Source organism: Physella acuta, unplaced genomic scaffold (assembly GCF_028476545.2).
Source record: "Physella acuta isolate Inbredline_101_S28 unplaced genomic scaffold, ASM2847654v3 ptg001661l, whole genome shotgun sequence".
NCBI lineage: Eukaryota > Metazoa > Mollusca > Gastropoda > Physidae > Physella > Physella acuta.
In genome coordinates, this window is record NW_026733174.1 from 66559 (window position 1) to 87447 (window position 20889).

Genomic DNA, 20889 nt, shown 5'->3' on the forward strand with positions numbered 1-20889 from the left:
CCTAAGTGTAAATACTTCAGTAGTATAAAGTACTAAAACTATTATTGATTTTGGTTTAAAATTATATTTTTAGGGGATCTTTTAACATTAATGATACAAGATTTTGTTAATGTAATGAATAACATCAAGCTTGTTTTGAACAATTGCAGGTATTTGTGTTAAGTATGATGATCGTGGAGTTGTTTGGTTTTATGGGTTTGATCGGCATCAAGCTCAGTGCCGTGCCTGCTGTGATTCTTATTGTGTCTGTTGGGATAGGCGTGGAGTTTACACTTCATCTCTCTGTGGTAAGCAAGCACTCACCTATACAACTTTGTATACAACTACTCAGAGTTACATGCTAGTAGTCCCAGTTAGGGCTTGATACTTGGTTAGTCTACATAACTATAGCACGGGCTGGTTTAAGATACTGTTGCCTTGTTCACAAATTAAAAAGTAACACCACATCACAATACACAATTCCATATGTACTAACATGTCTCCCACACTTTCGTATAAAGTAATGTATGTCTCCCACACTTTCATATGAAGTAACATGTCTCCCTCATCCCAAATATGAAATAATGTATGTCTCCCACCCCCCACATATGAAGTAACGTATGTCTCCCACATATGAACTAATGTATATCTGTCCATTATTCAGGGTTTTATCACAGCCATTGGGTCCAGAGACAAGAGGATGTCAATGGCTCTGGAGCACACCTTTGCTCCTGTTGTGCACGGAGCAATTTCTACTTTTCTGGGCATTCTCATGTTGGTGGGCACTGAGTTTGACTTTATTGTCAAGTAAGTTTCCACATTTTTACCCTTCTTTTTACTCTCTTATCCTGCATCCATCCTCATGTGCTTATTAAAATCCTTAACTCTTCAATCAGCTGTTTTATTAAACATGTTCCATTTCAAGTAGAACTACCTGAATTACTCCTCAATTTATAAATCTATGACTTTCATTTGTATTGTCTCATGCCTTTTTTCAAGTTAGAAAAAAACATTGAATATTTTTTTTGTTTTTCTCTGCCTACATTTTTCCTGTCTTTTTTTCCTGCTCTACTTTTGTGTATTGTTTGTTCTTTCCTCCAATGCATTCTGCAGTTGTCATGTTTAAAAGCTTAGCAATGATAACTGGCAGCTGTGTGCTGAAATTCTTGTTAAAGTTAACTTAGGTGTACATCTACTGATGGGGGGGGGGTGTCTTCTAGCACCCCTAATCACAAACTAACCCAACGTAATTGGTTGCCAACGGAGCTTATTAAAAATGTCATGTTTTGTTTCATTTTGCTTAGTATTAAATTTTTTTCCTACCTTTTAAACTTTTTTTTTCCTAAATTGTTAATCATACGCTGTTATGCATCTCATAAACTTTGTTTGAAGCCCGCTGATTAATTTTTAAAAATACATTTTTTTTAAATAGATCTAATATTGTACGTATTGCGCCTCCCCCCCCCCCCCCCCCCCCCCTGAAGGTTAGTTGTATATAGATCTAGTATAAAACTACTAGATCTAGTCTAGATCTAGCTAAGTCTCCGCGTCATGTTTATGTAGGTTTCGGCTTGTACCGCCCTAAACCGGGTTAGTCAAGGGAGACAAGCGTGGATATCCCCCGGCGTAAACCACGTACGGGAAGTCTCGAGAAATTGAGGCTGTAAACATGTCAAAAACTGCTCCATCCGTCCAAATAAGTTCATCCATTTTCCAATCTGCATTGCCAGGTTGTGTTACGGTCCTTTTTGAAGTTATATTTTATCGTTGTCGGCGCTAAGCCCATAGTTTGTCTTTATGGTACATTTAATTCATTCGTCGTTTAATCTTATATTCAGTATTTGTCATACGTTGAATCAGTCGCCCCATTAGATCCTAGGGTTTGACGTCACTGTAAATAAAACGACGTCACATTTTTTACGTTTGATTTTACGTCATATTGACTTGACGTCACATCTCTTGTGCTTTGATCTTGCTTTGTTTTTGTTGTTTTTTTTTTTTCTTGAGTCTGGTGGCTTACAAAGCGATAACCAAAGGCGACAGAAGCCCACCATGAAAGGTTGTGGGACTGGACTTGTGTTTGTCTAGTCTCCTCCCATGGTGTCTGGGTCCTGTGGGCCAACAATAACACGCTCGAGTTAGTTATCTCTATCAAAGACATGGCTATCAGGTATCGAAACACTCAACCGGGGCCACCTTTCTCGCGCCTGCGATATTCTCGCGATGCTTTCAACTTAATTAAAGACCAATATAGCTCTCCTAATTATCTCTACAAAAAGTGGGGGAGAAATTTGCCAGTGGGGCAGATGTCTGCCCTCAGCGAGGGCATACGTCTGCTGCCCTCGGCTATCTACGTGGGAGTTTTCTAGCCCGGCCTTCAGCTCGGGGAAAGAGGCAAAAGTGTCAGGTAGTCTGTTTACGTGATGTGGGGCTCCATTTCCTTTAGTCCCTTTTGAACAGCACGTGTCATTATCTATCTGTTCTTTTGTGTGAGCGCTGCTAGAGAGGTAAGGAGACTGGGAAGTATTGAGGAAATAATCTTCGTTTGATCCTTAGAGTCTGAGCTTTTTCTTGCTTCCCAATTTACTGCTCAATAAATGTTTGTGAACAGGGGTGGGGTTTTTTTTTTTTTTTCGGGAATCATTAGCATAAGTTTTTATACAAACTCCTAGATGTACAAATTTTAAATTACTGTGCTGTGTGTGGCCTGGTGAGAAGATAGATAATGGCGCCAAACCAAAAAAAAAACTGAGATAAGAAGTAATTGGAGAACGCTTTCTAGAAAGAATTATTTTACACGTCAAAATTAAGTGTAGCTTTCAACAAAATCTGGCCTTATACACGGCTTCTCAGCGACTCAATTGCCGGTTGTTTCTTCCCTTGCTTTTGTATCCCGTTACATACATGACAAAAGCTCCCATTTGAATCATTTTAAGTATTTTTAAATACGAATAGCAGTAATCTTTTACCTTTTCGTAATTCACCCCGCCATCCCTTTTGCGTGTTAAATGTTGCAAGTATATTAATTTCACGATGGAAATACAATGGTAGGCTAGGGTGGAGGTTGTCGGGGGATGGTAAAGATCGACTGTGTGGATGGGAGGGTGACTCGTGTAACAGATCGACTGTGTGGATGGGAGGGTGTAGAGGGTGACTCGTGTAACAGATCGACTGTGTGGATGGGAGGGTGACTCGTGTAACAGATCGACTGTATGGATGGGAGGGTGTAGAGGGTGACTCGTGTAACAGATCGACTGTGTGGATGGGAGGGTGACTCGTGTAACATATCGACTGTGTGGATGGGAGGGTGTAGAGGGTGACTCGTGTAACATATCGACTGTGTGGATGGGAGGGTGACTCGTGTAACATATCGACTGTGTGGATGGGAGGGTGACTCGTGTAACAGATCGACTGTGTGGATGGGAGGGTGACTCGTGTAACAGATCGACTGTGTGGATGGGAGGGTGTAGAGGGTGACTCGTGTAACATATCGACTGTGAGGATGGGAGGGTGACTCGTGTAACAGATCGACTGTGTGGATGGGAGGGTGACTCGTGTAACAGATCGACTGTGTGGATGGGAGGGTGACTCGTGTAACAGATCGACTGTGTGGATGGGAGGGTGACTCGTGTAACAGATCGACTGTGTGGATGGGAGGGTGTAGAGGGTGACTCGTGTAACATATCGACTGTGAGGATGGGAGGGTGACTCGTGTAACAGATCGACTGTGTGGATGGGAGGGTGTAGAGGGTGACTCGTGTAACAGATCGACTGTGTGGATGGGAGGGTGACTCGTGTAACAGATCGACTGTGTGGATGGGAGGGCGACTCGTGTAACATATCGACTGTGTGGATGGGAGGGTGACTCGTGTAACATATCGACTGTGTGGATGGGAGGGTGTAGAGGGTGACTCGTGTAACAGATCGACTGTGTGGATGGGAGGGTGTAGAGGGCGACTCGTGTAACAGATCGACTGTGTGGATGGGAGGGTGACTCGTGTAACATATCGACTGTGTGGATGGGAGGGTGTAGAGGGTGACTCGTGTAACAGATCGACTGTGTGGATGGGAGGGTGACTCGTGTAACATATCGACTGTGTGGATGGGAGGGTGACTCGTGTAACAGATCGACTGTGTGGATGGGAGGGTGACTCGTGTAACAGATCGACTGTGTGGATGGGAGGGTGTAGAGGGTGACTCGTGTAACAGATCGACTGTGTGGATGGGAGGGTGACTCGTGTAACAGATCGACTGTGTGGATGGGAGGGTGTAGAGGGTGACTCGTGTAACAGATCGACTGTGTGGATGGGAGGGTGTAGAGGGTGACTCGTGTAACAGATCGACTGTATGGATGGGAGGGTGTAGAGGGTGACTCGTGTAACAGATCGACTGTATGGATGGGAGTGTGTAGAGGGTGACTCGTGTAACAGATCGACTGTATGGATGGGAGGGTGTAGAGGGTGACTCGTGTAACAGATCGACTGTGTGGATGGGAGGGTGACTCGTGTAACAGATCGACTGTATGGATGGGAGGGTGTAGAGGGTGACTCGTGTAACAGATCGACTGTGTGGATGGGAGGGTGACTCGTGTAACAGATCGACTGTATGGATGGGAGGGTGTAGAGGGTGACTCGTGTAACAGATCGACTGTGTGGATGGGAGGGTGACTCGTGTAACAGATCGACTGTGTGGATGGGAGGGTGTAGAGGGCGACTCGTGTAACAGATCGACTGTGTGGATGGGAGGGTGACTCGTGTAACATATCGACTGTATGGATGGGAGGGTGTAGAGGGTGACTCGTGTAACAGATCGACTGTGTGGATGGGAGGGTGACTCGTGTAACAGATCGACTGTGTGGATGGGAGGGTGACTCGTGTAACAGATCGACTGTGTGGATGGGAGGGTGACTCGTGTAACATATCGACTGTGTGGATGGGAGGGTGTAGAGGGTGACTCGTGTAACAGATCGACTGTGTGGATGGGAGGGTGACTCGTGTAACAGATCGACTGTGTGGATGGGAGGGTGTAGAGGGTGACTCGTGTAACAGATCGACTGTGTGGATGGGAGGGTGTAGAGGGTGACTCGTGTAACATATCGACTGTGTGGATGGGAGGGTGTAGAGGGTGACTCGTGTAACAGATCGACTGTGTGGATGGGAGGGTGTAGAGGGTGACTCGTGTAACAGATCGACTGTGTGGATGGGAGGGTGTAGAGGGTGACTCGTGTAACAGATCGACTGTGTGGATGGGAGGGTGACTCGTGTAACAGATCGACTGTGTGGATGGGAGGGTGTAGAGGGTGACTTGTGTAACAGATCGACTGTGTGGATGGGAGGGTGTAGAGGGTGACTTGTGTAACAGATCGACTGTGTGGATGGGAGGGTGTAGAGGGTGACTCGTGTAACAGATCGACTGTGTGGATGGGAGGGTGTAGAGGGTGACTCGTGTAACAGATCGACTGTGTGGATGGGAGGGTGTAGAGGGTGACTCGTGTAACAGATCGACTGTGTGGATGGGAGGGTGTAGAGGGTGACTCGTGTAACAGATCGACTGTATGGATGGGAGGGTGTAGAGGGTGACTCGTGTAACAGATCGACTGTGTGGATGGGAGGGTGACTCGTGTAACAGATCGACTGTATGGATGGGAGGGTGTAGAGGGTGACTCGTGTAACAGATCGACTGTGTGGATGGGAGGGTGACTCGTGTAACAGATCGACTGTATGGATGGGAGGGTGTAGAGGGTGACTCGTGTAACAGATCGACTGTGTGGATGGGAGGGTGTAGAGGGTGACTCGTGTAACATATCGACTGTGTGGATGGGAGGGTGTAGAGGGTGACTCGTGTAACATATCGACTGTGTGGATGGGAGGGTGTAGAGGGTGACTCGTGTAACATATCGACTGTGTGGATGGGAGGGTGTAGAGGGTGACTTGTGTAACATATCGACTGTGTGGATGGGAGGGTGACTCGTGTAACAGATCGACTGTGTGGATGGGAGGGTGTAGAGGGTGACTCGTGTAACAGATCGACTGTATGGATGGGAGGGTGTAGAGGGTGACTCGTGTAACATATCGACTGTGTGGATGGGAGGGTGTAGAGGGTGACTCGTGTAACATATCGACTGTGTGGATGGGAGGGTGTAGAGGGTGACTCGTGTAACATATCGACTGTGTGGATGGGAGGGTGACTCGTGTAACATATCGACTGTGTGGATGGGAGGGTGACTCGTGTAACATATCGACTGTGTGGATGGGAGGGTGACTCGTGTAACATATCGACTGTGGGGATGGGAGGGTGACTCGTGTAACATATCGACTGTGTGGATAAAAAAAAAACTGCCGTGAATTGCCGTGCGTGGCGCGGACGAAAAATCAAGTGCTTGGACCAGAAAAGAATGTGGCGGGGTGCGAGGGGTTGTGTTGGAAGTGGGGAGTGTGTGGGAGGAGGGGTGGGGGAGCAAGAAAGCAGATGGAAAACGACTCGTCGTGTGTGGGCCCTTGGCATGATTTGAGCAAGGTGTCGGTTAGTTTGAATTTGTAGCACATTTTTTCATGTGTACGCTCGTTTTACCTCGGCGAGGTAATCCTTGTGTTATTGATGGGAGATACCATTAATAGCCCAACTTATTGGAGCGTCGATGCGGCACACGGGGGTGTGAAAACGGGGGAGGGTGGGGGGGGGGGGGGGGGGGGGTAAAGAGCTTGTCGTATCGGCAACTATATCCTTGCGGTGTCGTATTTTTTTTTTAATGGGTGGCGGCTTAGCATAGAAAACAGAAGGACATTTTTATTCAAAACTCTTTCAAACCACTGTTTAATTACTATACTTTAGAACTGCATTTTTTTTTTTTAGTTTTTTTTCTGGTACGTAATGAAATAACGATGTCAAGATGTGTTAACATTTTTAATCAACCCAATTAAAAGCAGACATTTGATTAAATTGGCGGAGAACTTGGCATATGGAATCTTGACGCGCATGCTGGCACCAATAGAGGGACGTCTGTTTTAAAACTGGGCATGTGAAGAGGCCTGGGTAGGTCGAAGTGTGTCAACAGAACACTAAGTAGTCGCCTGTGTATACAGGTGATGAAAGGATTAAAAAACGAAACGTTGGGTGGATGAAGCGCGCGACGGGGGTAGGGTTGGTGGTAGATACTTATTTTAAGTGTATTGACTCTACGTCGTGGTAAAATCAAATATCCCCCCATACCCTCTGACTGTTTGTTTAACACGCGTCTTGGAGCTGTAATCGGGAATATGTAATTGTATTATGCAAAATGTCATGGTTTGGCCCTAGACCTATTTAGGTTAAAATTTATGGAGACCCTCTTCTAGATGCTGATTATGTATATACCTCAGTGAATACTATATACTTCTTCTTGATTTGGTATACCTCTGTAAATGTTGCATACCTCTTGTAGTTAGTGTATACCTCCGTGAACGCTGTATACCTCTTCTAGTTAGTGTATACCTCCGTGAACGCTGTATACCTCTTGTAGTTAGTGTATACCTCCGTGAACGCTGTATACCTCTTGTAGTTAGTGTATACCTCCGTGAACGCTGTATACCTCTTCTAGTTAGTGTATACCTCTGTAAATGTTGTTTGACCTATACGTGTACTGGTAGCTGGAACCCAGTTTTATTTTCCCGCCCCCCCCCCCCCCTCTTCCTTCCTTTATCCCCCTCCCCCATATCCCTTCCATATCCCTTCCATCTCCTGTCTCCTTGTTCCACCGTTCCACGCGCGCCTGTCTGGGCGAGTCTGTAGATGGCATCAAACGCCTCGATTATTGACAGACGCACCTTTGTGTTCCTGGGCACCAGCCCAAAACCTCCCACCCCCACTAAAACCTCCCACCCCCACCAAAACCTCCCACCCCCACCAAAACCTCAACTCGCCCGTAAACTGAAAGATGCAGGATTGGGGTTCGTTTTACAGGGGCGGCATTCCTGAGTACGGATTAAGCGATAATGGGAGGGGGGGGGTCTTTTGTGAGTAAATAATGCCTAGTCCTGTTTTTTTTTTACTCTCGTGTGTGCTTGGAAATAAATTAAAATTTGGTCCCCTTTTTTTCTCCAATATTTCACTACAAACTGCTGTTAACTAATGTAGTCATAGGCCAATTTCTTCATTGAAAAGTTTAAACCTATAGAACTAAAGTGTTGAAATTCGTTACCCCCTTCCCAAAAAAAAGTGTTTGTTTAGTTTTCTCAAGCGATTTCCGTGTTCATGTCACCTCGGCGATTCCAAACACTTTACCCTCGCCGGTGAAATGTAGTATTTAAATCACAAGTGTGCTCATTTGCATATTCACGAAAGAAACGGATTAAAATTTACATACGGTGAAGAAATGATGTTTTATTTAAGCCCAGCGTTCAGCTTAAACCCGCCTAATCTATCTCCCCCATCCAGAAGTCGGATCAGCCTGTCGCCGCCCCTGTTTACAATGGTCGGGCCACCCAGGTCGCTGAAGCATAGTTGTAGGATAGCAGACTTAAGACATTAACGACGTTTTCAATCGTGTCGTAAACCATCTCTTCTTTCCCCCTCCCCCTGTTTTTTTTTCCTTCCCATTCATTCCCACCTCCACCATCTTTTCTTCTCTCTCTCTTGAACGTAGACCTGGATTTTCTTTTGTCTAGACTAAAAGATATTCATGACGTTGGGGGTTGGGATAAAAAAAAAGGTATCCCAAATGAGAAGACACCGTGATAGATGAGACGGCCATCAATTTCAATGTACACCAAATGATGCTCCGTCGTCAGTAAACAAACAAGACTCCCTACATTTAACAACTCATATTTCTCTCTTTCCATTATATATATATATATATATATATATATATATATATATATATATATATATATATATATATATATATATATATATATATATATATATATATATATATATATATATATATATATATATATATATATATATATATATATATATATATATATATATATATATATATATATATATATATATATAAAAGTTCCAAAATATCTAGAACAAAATCAGTTTCATCACTTCACATACACACCCCCTCCATTTTTTCTCTAACCCAACCTTTAGCAATTTTATTCATCCCCCCCCCTCTCCTCTCCCTACCCCCCTTTTTTGTTTTCTTTTATTGCTGACGCGCCCCAGGTGTCGTTCTGCCAACGGTTGGTTTACCTGGGCTACGGCTATTCATTTAGATTACGTCCCTACCCGCGGTCTAATCTCTGCTCTTTTAGGCCCCTTTGCCTCATGCTCGCTCCCACTGATGAAGACTTGCGGATGTTCCACCAAGCTGGGCCATAAACTACGGCATTCATGGCTGTTGGGTTACATTTTTAACACTGCGTTCAATGCGTTCACTTTTACGGCACACTGCTTGGCGTTAAATTTTAAACACGACATTCTTAGCTTAAAATTTTACAACTTCGCATTCTTAGGTTAAATTTTGAACTCGACATTCTGGGCGTTAAATTTTGACACTGTATACTTGGCGTTAAAGTCTTGAACTCAAAAGCCGGATTTGGTTAAATCGGGGTGAACACCGTGCTCTGTTTACCTCAGGGGGGTAGAGGCCGATTCTTGAGTTGTCTTACAAGAGCCCCCCCCCCCTACTCGTGTTTACACGGGTCTAGTAGGGTTATGCATTCACGATTGTATGTCTTTTCGTTTGAACATAGATCTAGTCAACTATGGTGGTGTGTAAACATCCATTTTATGTGGTGGCTTTTTTTTTCTCAACAAACTTTTTCAAATGATAATCAAAACGTTTAAACTCAACTACTCATGGTACACAGACTTTTGCTTGGTTTTTGATACCTAACTATCAACTAAAAGTATTTGAAAGTATGTGTGTATTAATCACACATAACCTGATTAGTTTAGCCGAACGATTTGGTGTTAACTCATGTATAAACTCGATGGTTATTGTTACAGTATGCTAAGAGTAACTACTCGGAATTTAATGATTAGTCTTTATTCTATTTATGAGATTAGCACGTTCTTTTAACATTTTCTCATTATAAAATCGCATACACCCGGCCAAGTGATGTTTGTATATATTTTCATCTCACTTGGCCTTTCCTCTTTAGATGTAGATTTAGTTTTTCATCAACATTTTTATAAGCTGTGACTCTGAGACCTATTTGGATTCACTAGCTTGTTGAATATACTTCGGTGTACCTGCTTGTCTAGGTGTTGTAGCTCATCTGCCCCGTCGTTCCCGCCATCCTGCTAGCACCTCAGACCCCGCGGTTTCTGATCCCAGTGGAATCTGCTGTTGAAGAAGAATCATAACCACCCAACAACGCCTACCTAGCTCAGCTTGCGTCCGACATAGCACGCTTAAAGGCCCGTAATCGCGTAATTTGTCTCTATTAGAATCAAGGGCAGGGCTTCTCATGTGAGAAAACAAACACAAATATCATGTTTATAAAAAAATGTTTATTGTGTACTTACCACATTAAGGCCGCGATATTCGCGTTATTTAACTCGTGCTTACCAAGTCAAAGTTCATCAGGATTTTTTATTGCATTTTGTAGGAGCATGGGAAAAGGGGGATTAAGGATCTAAAAGCTTTAAATTAGAAGGTTTATTGAGTTGCCAGGTCAATAAAATACACATTTGTGTTCTATTTTTTAACTAATTGTGGAAATGTATAGGCTAATTATATCACTTGAATCATTGTGGTTAGGTTCAGTGTAAAGGTTGGGGGGGGGGGGGGGGTTAAAAGTATCGTCATGGGCATGTGTGTCAGGTCGACAAGTAAGCTTACCTGTGTTTATTTTTAACAAAAGTGAAAAGGTGTTGTTCAACATTTCATAACTTTTTACGTAGAATTTTTTTTTAATTTTTTTTTTTGTCCTCAAAATCCATTAGCAAACGTCAAAATAAGATTTCCCTTGACAGGAGAGTTCCTCGTAATACAATCGTCCCGCATCAATTCTGCACACCTTGTTTGTACAGGCAGAAAAACACGGACATTTTAAATGCGTGCGAGTTTTTATTTCATTAAAAAGAAAACTAATTAAAGTATCAAGGCTTATTTTAGCTCAAATGGGTGGGGGGGGGGGGACTAGGCACCGGCCGTAACTGGTAGCGTACTTTACGGTAATTTTAGTAGCTTGCACACCCAGGGAAGTTTGTGTCTGTGTAGTCAAGTCAGTCGCCCGCGTGTGGTCTCCCCTTCATGAACGCGCGCAGGGGCGGTAGGGGTGCATCAGACGGTATAAAAGGTGGCACAAGTCGGGATGTGAACTGTTTTTTTTTATTCTCTTTATCCTTCCATCAGTGGTTCTCAACTTTGGCTGCCTCGGTGTAATTGCGTTAAACACAACAGCACATAAAATACATTTCTCCTCAATGAATTAAAAATATGGTATTAAAATAATTACTATTTTTCTTAACTGGTAAGCCTGTTGTCAATAAATCGATAATGTGGTGATGGTTTTTAGAAGAAAACGAAACAACAATTCTATCTTCGCTTAAAAAAATTGTTTAGGTTATTACAGCTTTAACAAAGCTTTCCGATGAATTGTTATGTAGTCTAACCCTAGAGACATAGGCCTACCATTTGTATAGCGTACAACTGACATTAGTTTTTCGTAGAACTATAATTTTCAATTTAATTTTTTTTTTTCAAACACCTCATTAAATATAAATAAAGAGTTGTTAAAAAGTGTCCTAACGCGGACAGTTGTTTGAGCCGTCCATTGACCATTGGTCAGCAACTTTTGTTTCTGCCTTACGATCAGACCCAGCCCAGTTGCACCTCGGTCATGAACGGAAAGGGGAGGGGTGCCAGTCCTTCCTCATTACACCATACCCCGTCTCTTCCCTTTCCCCCCATTTTATTCCTGGCCGTCCTTCTCTAAATAAATACTGGAGCGACTACTGTTTACCCCGAGAGTTCAAGATGGCTGTACGTTTTGAACACGTGGGGCGTATGTGTGGCCCTCGCTTGGACTGGTATGGAAAGTAAAAAAAGAAAAAATTGCGGGTGGGAAAGGGAGTGAAGGGTTGATAAAGAATAGGAGGAGAAGGAGGATGGGGGAACACACCCTTTTTTTTTCTTCCATGTGAAAATGTGATGTCTTTATCCATTTTACCTTCACTCTTCTCATAGTTTTCTTACTTAAACCTTCACGCACACAAAAATTTAATGTTTAAAACCAGTGAATTAAAATGTATCCCAACCTTCTATGTAGGCTAAATATGTATTGGCCTAGATCTATATTGGTTTGTGTAAAAAAAAAACCCCACCTTTTTCTATTTCAATGAAGACATAATTAATAAGCATAATGAAAATTTGTAACAATGAATTCTTTTTTTACAGATATTTTTTCAACGTTTTGGGCGCCTTAGTTGTGATTGGTCTTTTTAATGGGCTGATGTTGTTGCCAGTGTTACTTAGTATTTTTGGTCCAAAAGGCGAGGTATGTTTATTTTTTTAAAATATTACCAAAAAGTATAATCATGCCTTTTAAAATGTTAAATCTACCTCTATCTTGGAATACTTTTATAGTTATTAATGAATTCATGTAGTCATTATCAATTCAAACTATTTGTCTACAGGTAATTCCAAAAGACAATGCAGACTGCCTAGCAACACCCACCCCTGAGCCTTCACCAAAACTCAACCAGAGAGGCTCTTCCTCTGGTCGTTCACACCGGGGCTCAAGGAGGGTGTATCCACGAGTAAACTCGGATATATCTTTATCCACCATATCAGAAGAGCCCACCCAATACTCTTCTCATGAGATAATTGTCCAGCCAGAGGTGGTTGTTGAGACAACGACACTACCTGGCACGTGTCACGACAGTTCCCACCACATGCAGCAGCACCCACAGACCCACAGGTCATCCAGCAATAATGGACACGGTGGAGTAGTTGCTTCTACCTCATCTGTACATAATAACAGACACGTAAGTTGTTTTATTTTGAAATTGTAATGTTTTCTTTCATTTTTTTATTGTTATGTTTACTATAGCTTATGTATAAAAACTTTTAATAAACAAATATTTTTTAATTCAACAGAATTCAAGTCCGCCAGATTCTCCGCCTCCCCCTCCCCCAGCTCATATTACTAGAGTTAAGGCTACTGCCACTGTAAAAGTTGAAGTCCATACCCCAATTCCAGGTAAGCCATTTTATTGTCCAGTTGAAAAATGTTGATAGTTATTTTTCTTATAAAATTTGTTATGAAGGCAAGTATTCCCTCCCCTTAAAATATATTTTACTGCTGTATCTAGGTTCTGTGAACCAAGAACACACATACAAAAGCAAGAGACGGAAGAACAGAGATGTCGTTGATAGTTCCAGTAGTTGCAGCTCCGACTCAGATGCTGGATGGCGAAGATGCAATCAAGAAAAAGACAACAATCTGGGTTGTGAGCGGCATCATTGCTATAACCAAAATATCTGTAGCAATCAGCTGCCCCCTCCCACCCCAACACCACAGCAGCAGCAGCAGAGGCGCAGCGGCAGAAGTGGTGCTTGGAACGGCAATGTTACTGTGATCAACTCTAGTGGTAGAAGTCGAAGGAGCAGGCATAGAAGAGAGGAGGAAGAAGATATGGAAAGCTCAGACTTGGACAATAGTAATGTTTGATTGCATTCTGGGAACTCACACACATTTAGGTAATTACAACTGGCAAACATTCCATACAAATTCTAGGATTAAATATTAAAATTTTGCTAGTATTTTAAAACTTAAAAGTACTTTTTACATTTTCTAGCTTTAAAATTTTTAAGAAATTGTAAAAAATATTTATTTATTTTCCCAGGTGGTTGTAAGGAGTCCCCAAATGTTCACAAGGGGAGATAGTCACAGTCAAGTGAAGACAAGTTTCAGATGTTTAAATAAACAATAAATTATTTTGGACCTAGTCTTTTGCTTGGTGTGAATATTCTTTGGCATAAGGCCACCAAAGAAGAAATTTGAGACGTGAAGCATGTAGAAAAAGCTGTAGTTGCAGGATTATTTGCTCCAGCAGGTTATAACTGTTCAATTCACCTTAAGATGCAATACTCTACAAGAAATGAGTTGGCAGTCTATTTATTAATATTCATCTTTTTACCGGTGGGACTTGCCTCTATTGCTATGTGCTTCAAGGACCTTAGTTCAAAGTGATAACAAAGTTGTAATGGGCAGATATGGGTAACAATTGTGTGTTGTTATTGTCATTTTCTATTTATGTATTATTTTTAATCAGTAATGTTTTTAGATGTACTAAGCATAATATTACATATGCTGATAACAGCTATATGATTTATTTGTAATTTTGGTTTAATTCTGTTAATTAGTTATATTTTAAATAAAACAATTTATAAATGAGAAAGAAGTTATGAGCAAGTTCAACACTATTTTTAAAAATCTAGTTGTTTTTCTTAAGTTTTATTTTAAAAGAAGATTCCCAGGTGCCTTTTTAAAAAAATATATTTATAACTGATTTTCACTTTTAAGGGCAATAATATGGTGCATTTTATCAATTTTCTCTGCTGAGTTTTTAAACTTCTTTCTCTTTAAAATAGGTTTGTCTAAATTGTTGATTTTGTATTTTTATAACAACCATTTTAATTTATTAAGCCCATTTTGATATAATTTTCTGAAGAAATCAATGGGCTTTATTGAAAAGTCACATATATTTGCACCCTATATTATTTTGTTAGTAAAAAGGACGGTTATAATGTCTGAAATGTATATCTTGTAATTATATTTTGTGTTGTCCATACAAAACAACACCATCAGTGCTTGTTTTGTACATTTTTAGGGAGCTTTAACAAATAAAACTTGTTTGTGTACATTTTTAAAAATATTGTATTTAAAATGGAGTTGTACATTTTATTTGAAAAACGCTAGCCGTGTTTTTCTTCTCAAACAAAAGCAATTTGTTCGTGCATTTGAGGTTTTGTCACTTTGGTATTTTAACAATACTTTTTTGTAAGCCACTAACGATTTGCAATTTACTAATTAATTAAAAAGCCAAGTTCTCTTGTGCCTTAACTTATTGAAATTTTAATCAACATATGGCTAAAGGTAAAATCTCAAATGCATGAAACAGTGCCACATTTCTACCTCTATCCTAATGGAGATTGTGTGATTAGAGACGTTCCTTTCCCTATGAAGCTCCATACAGTGCAATGTGATAATATGACTTACCCCAAAGAAATAGAATATATTATAGTTCAGTAATGATTGTTTTATCTTAACTTGGTAATATTTTAAGCTAAGTTGGTGAGAATGAATTTTTTTTTCAAGATATATTTTTAAAGTATTGAATGTGAGGAGTATATTTTTCCTTTAGTTTTCAAAATCAGCTTTTAGGTAAATATCTAAAATGTGTCTGAATTATGAAAATAATTTTGGAACATAATATTATAAGCATGTGTAAATGGGTTTGCAGCTCTGTACATAAGTGTATTTGAAGTATCAGATTATAAAGCAGTTTCATATGACCAGAGATTTCTGCAAGACTGCTATTATTTAAGCATGGATGCCTTTGTGTTGTCAGTAAGAGGATGCCTGTATGTATAGAATTTTCAATTGTATAAAAAAAAGATGCTTCTTTTTAAGAACAAAAAAACAACAAGAAATGTAGAGAACAAACTTTCTGATAAACTGAAATAGAGTTATTGTTGTTTTAAAAAAATTGAAAAGTATTTCTCAAACAGAACATTGTCTTCCTAAAACATATTTTAATTTTCAAACTTGTATAATTTCATAATAATTCCGATTAACAAAAAGCTATGCAACATAAGGTATAATAGATTTGAATAAGAACAGTACTGAATCTAAATTACTGGGTAGATCTAAATTAAATTATTTTAATTAATTTTAATTTTGCTAATATCAAATGATGAATCATCTTTCTCACAGAATAAATGGCATCAATATTAAACTGACTATTTTAATTTTAGTTCTTAATTTTATCACCATGTATTCGTTTTATATTTTATATGGTCTCCAAACCCATTTCCCATTTCTTAACTTCATTGTACGGGTATTATTCACATCAGGTTTTTATAAGCATTTTATTTATTTTTTTTCATTTGTTTAAACACTATACTACATTAAACTTTATAATTTGAGTTTAGGAGACGTATCACAGAATATATAGATTTTTTTATAGAACTTTTTTTTTTCAGATTTTTTAATAAATTGTTTTTAAAATAATATTTCACAAAATTCTAAATAAACTTGACGAAACGTTTAAAGCAGCTAAAAAATTATAGGTTTTCTGATTAATTAAATTATCTTAGTTTCTGATAAATGAAAACAATTGTTAATTCATTTTTTATCTAAATTTCTAATAATTTTTTTTAAATGTTCTTACTTTAAAAATTTAAAATAGCCATGATTAAATTTATGATATCCTGTGTCACATAGACTTGAGTATCACTTCAAAAATTTTAGCATTTATAATTTATCTTCAATAAACATAATTATCGTGTTGTGCAATATATTTGTTAAGTGGCATGTATTCAATAGCTCTCATGACATCTCACACACTCATAATTTTTATAAGTTTTTTAAAAACTTTAAATACCTCATACTGTAAAAAAACTATAAATGGTTTTTAATTTAAATCAGAAGTAAAATTTTATATATACTCTTTAAACAAGGGCAACATAAACTTTAGAGGATTATTTAATTTATTAGAAAATATTGTATCTAAAATTGAATTTACACAGGAGCAAAGAAAAACTATATATTTTCTTAATTATGACTTAATTAGAAATAATATACTTGGATTTGTACATTTAAAATTCTATTTAATGAATAGCACAAATAGTATGACATAGCTGGTGTATATAATTTTCAAAAAAAAGTTATATTGTTTTTCTTTTGAATGAATTTATGTTTTAAAGTTTTGTTTACCCTATTGAATTATGAAAATATTTAAACAGTTGTGCCTTATCTACTGGTCTAAACTGCTGAATTTTTTAATGGTAATGTTAAGGACTGAACTGCACTTTTCAAATTTGTAACTAATCCATAAAAAGCTGAAGTTAGTTTAAAAAATACATTATTGTTCAATAGCAGTAATATCGTTTTTAGGAAAAAAAATTCATATATTTTCTTTACTTATAATTCATATATTTACCTTAAAATGTTGTTAGAACTGTATATTTTTTTAGCCCAACAAAAAATAACAACTAACAATTACTAATTTAATATCGAAATAACGAACATTTGATTGTTTAATTTTTTAAAAATTAAAACTTGTTGTAATTGATTGATGGTATGGGGGTGGATTTTTATATTAATTATTAAAAATGAAATTTTATACCTTATTCAAACATGTTACAATTCATATCAAATACTGCTTATTAGATAATCTGTAGAAAAATTGGTAGCTCACTTTGTTGCCAGCATGTGTTGTTTGTAAGACTGATTTAAAAGTAGAACGATGTAAATATTTATTTCTTGAAAACTCAGTATGTGTTCAGAATTTGTCATAATGCATTTGATACTTTTTTTAAGAAGTCATGTCCTGCTACATTATGTTAACATAAAGTACAAATTAAAAATGTTAAAATGAAAGTGATTAATTTCTGAAGTGTTTTTTTTTTTGAAGTTGTCAATTCATGTGATATATTTTAGTTGCATGTATATCTCAAGCTGCCCATGAGAGCAAGTTGAACTCTAATTCAAGTTAACTAGCTATCATTCTTGTGAGACTTCCACATTACCAAAGCTGATTTTTCAAAATTAAAAACATTTGGCGTCATCTAAAAAATAAAGATGCATTATAATACATCACAGCTCCTAATTTTGAGCCTATATTCTATCTGGTGATACTATAGCCTGAAACATCATATCAAATTCACTTCTACTTTACTAATCTTTATAAAGTACTTTTCCAAACATCATGGGACAAATGAAGTGGAGTTTATCAATTCCTTAAACCTCCACATAGGATAGGATATTGGTCAGCACTATGCACAGCCACTTTGCTCACTTAAAACTGGGTGAACGTTTTACAGACTCCATCCTAGTGATTGTTGTTAAATGATTGCATCGAATCCATTCATTTCCTTTAAAAACTAGTCTTGGCATAAAAAATAATTTTTTTTTTTACTCCAAAGATTTATGAAAACAGGTAAATCAATTACATTTAAATCAAAAAAGTTTAATAATGTGTAATTAAAAGCTAAACAGTTAAATTAAAAGCAAACAGCAACAAAATGACCCCATCTTAATAATAATATATATATATTATATATATATATATATATATATATATATATATATATATATATATATATATATATATATATATATATATATATATATATATATATATATATATATATATATATATATATATATATATATATATATATATATATATATATATATATTAAAAACTGACCAAAGAATTAACATATTATTATTAAAGCCATCTAAAACAAAATCTTTCCCCAAAAGTTCCACACAAGACAACTACTACACCCCAATCCCAATCAAAACATTAAGCCAATATCATTAGGGCCCCTCTTTCCACACCAACTCCCTGTAGTTCTCTCGTCCACTGAGCGTAACTAAACATTGTAACATATTGGGATTTGTGAGGTCAGGGGAACTCACTCTTCTTGTATTAGTATTATATTTATATTGTTATCTTGAGTGATGTCCCTTACATATATATAAATAGTTGTCTCTCGTCACTTCCGTCCTCTCCCTGTTATCATCATGTAGTTAGACCCAATAAACGTTTTATATACAACCACATGCTTCTATCGTCAATCTATTATATCTGACGACGAGGATAAATAATCTACTAGAAAGAGCACCTACTTACGCAAAAAAGAGGTTTGCTAGAGCTTATTAGCTAAGTATTTCTAGAATAATGGCGCTGTATGGCCAAATAAAAGAATTTGATTCGAATGATGAAATCATTCAAGATTACCTAGATAGGTTAAGCTTTTACCTTGAAGCAAACAACGTGACGATAGAAGCCAAAAAGAGAGCTGTTTTGTTAACAGTCATAGGGCCTCAACAATTTAGGCTACTAAAAGACTTATGCGCACCAGCTAGTCTAACTACCAAGAGCTTTAACGAGCTGAGCAAATTGCTAACAGACCACCATGCGCCTACCCCATCAAAGTTTTTACGTAGAGCTAGATTTGACAGTAGGACTCGTCAACCAAACGAGTCGATATCAGAATATGTTGCTGCTTTACGTCATTTAAGTAGATTTTGTGAATTCGGCGATACGCTGTCTGACAGACTATGTGAAAAGTTTGTGACAGGTGTAAACAGCCCTGATGTTCAAAGAAAGTTGCTGCTCGAGTCAGATCTAACATTAGAAAAAGCAATACAACTCGCAACTTCAATCCAGCAGTCATCCAAGGCGGCAAAATCTTTAGCACCTTCAGAGATCCATGCAGTAAACAGCAGGTTAGTCAATAAACATCAACCCCATCAGAGCATTCCAACTTATGCTAAACAGCCTGCTCGTTCAAATCCTAGATCTAAATCTAGTAATAATTATCAAAAATGTCATCGATGCAAAGGTCCCCATGCATCTCATCGGTGCAAGTTCAAGTTAGCAACTTGTTATAAGTGCGGTAAGCAAGGTCACATTGCCAAGGCCTGCTTCGCAAAGTCTTCGTCTGTTGCTAAATCTAGCCAGTCAAGACAGTACCGCAACCAAAGGCAGCACTATGTTAACTCTCACCAAGACTACCCAACCAATGAACCACTCTACCTGTAAAAATGCTCAAACTGATTCGCAGCCGGATTTCAACCTGTTCTCTGTGAAATCAATAAGTCATGCTCCCATCAATGTACCAGTTAATATCAACGGTAAGAGCATCAGCTTCCAACTTGACACTGGAGCATCGCTAACAGTCATAACAAAGAAAGATTTTGACGCTGTCACAGGAGGATCAGTGCCTCTACAGCCATGTCACAAGTGTCTAACAACATACACTGGTGACTATGTTCCGGTAATAGGAGAGTGTATGGTTCATGTAAGTTATAATGGTCAAAGTGTTAAACTTCCTCTTCTTGTGGTTGAAGGAAATGGACCACCATTACTAGGTAGGAACTGGTTAAGTGATCTTAAGTTAAATTGGGAGAGTATTTGTTCATTGAAGAATGTAAAAGAATCTAGTCTTACTTCAATAGATAAAGTAATATCTGAAAATAAAAGTGTTTTTGGCAATTCAGGTTTACTAAATGATAGAACAGTGAAGTTAAGCATTAAAGACACAAATCCAAGATACTGCAAAGCTAGAGTTCCACCTTATGCAATGAGGAATAAAATTGAAAATGAGCTAAGTAGATTGGAATCTAATGGCATCATAAAGAAGGTAGACTATTCCGATTGGGCGTCGCCCATTGTGCCAGTGTTAAAGAAGGATGGTTCTATAAGAATTTGTGGAGATTATAAAACTACACTGAATAAGCAAATAGAGCTAAATAGGTACCCTATACCTAACATTGAGGAAATTTCTTTGAATTTGGCAGGAGGAGACAAATTCACTGAATTAGACTTTAGTCATGCTTACACTCAACTAGAACTGCATCCAGATTCAAAAGTCTATACGACAATAAACACACATAAAGGACTCTACCAATATGAAAGACTATGTTTTGGCATATCATCTAGCCCTGGAATTTTCCAAGCTGTCATGGACAGTATTTTTAAGGACATTCCAAATGTTTGTGTGTACTTTGACAATGTGTACATAACTGGTAAGAATGACACTGAACATCTTAAAACACTTGATAAAGTATTGAAAATTGTTGGTGAAAAAGGTTTAAAGATAAACAAAGATAAATGTCAATTCATGTTGACAGAAATTAGTTTTCTTGGTTATACATTGAGCAAACAAGGCATCAGACCTCAACCTGAGAAAACAAAAGCCATTAAAGAAGCACCCAAACCTGAAAA

At 38.4% G+C, this 20889-nt stretch overlaps 1 protein-coding gene across 1 annotated transcript in view; it reads left to right on the plus strand.

The window, feature by feature from the left end:
* LOC131929663 (protein patched homolog 1-like) overlaps positions 1-13607 on the plus strand; it is a 57237-nt gene extending 43630 nt beyond the window's left edge. Inside the window, 6 exon segments of the mRNA XM_059285981.1 lie at positions 150-287; positions 644-786; positions 12317-12416; positions 12556-12906; positions 13019-13121; positions 13234-13607. Coding sequence (XP_059141964.1) covers positions 150-287; positions 644-786; positions 12317-12416; positions 12556-12906; positions 13019-13121; positions 13234-13592 — 1194 coding nt within the window. The 3' untranslated portion in view covers positions 13593-13607.
* Positions 13608-20889: the final 7282 nt, after the last annotated feature.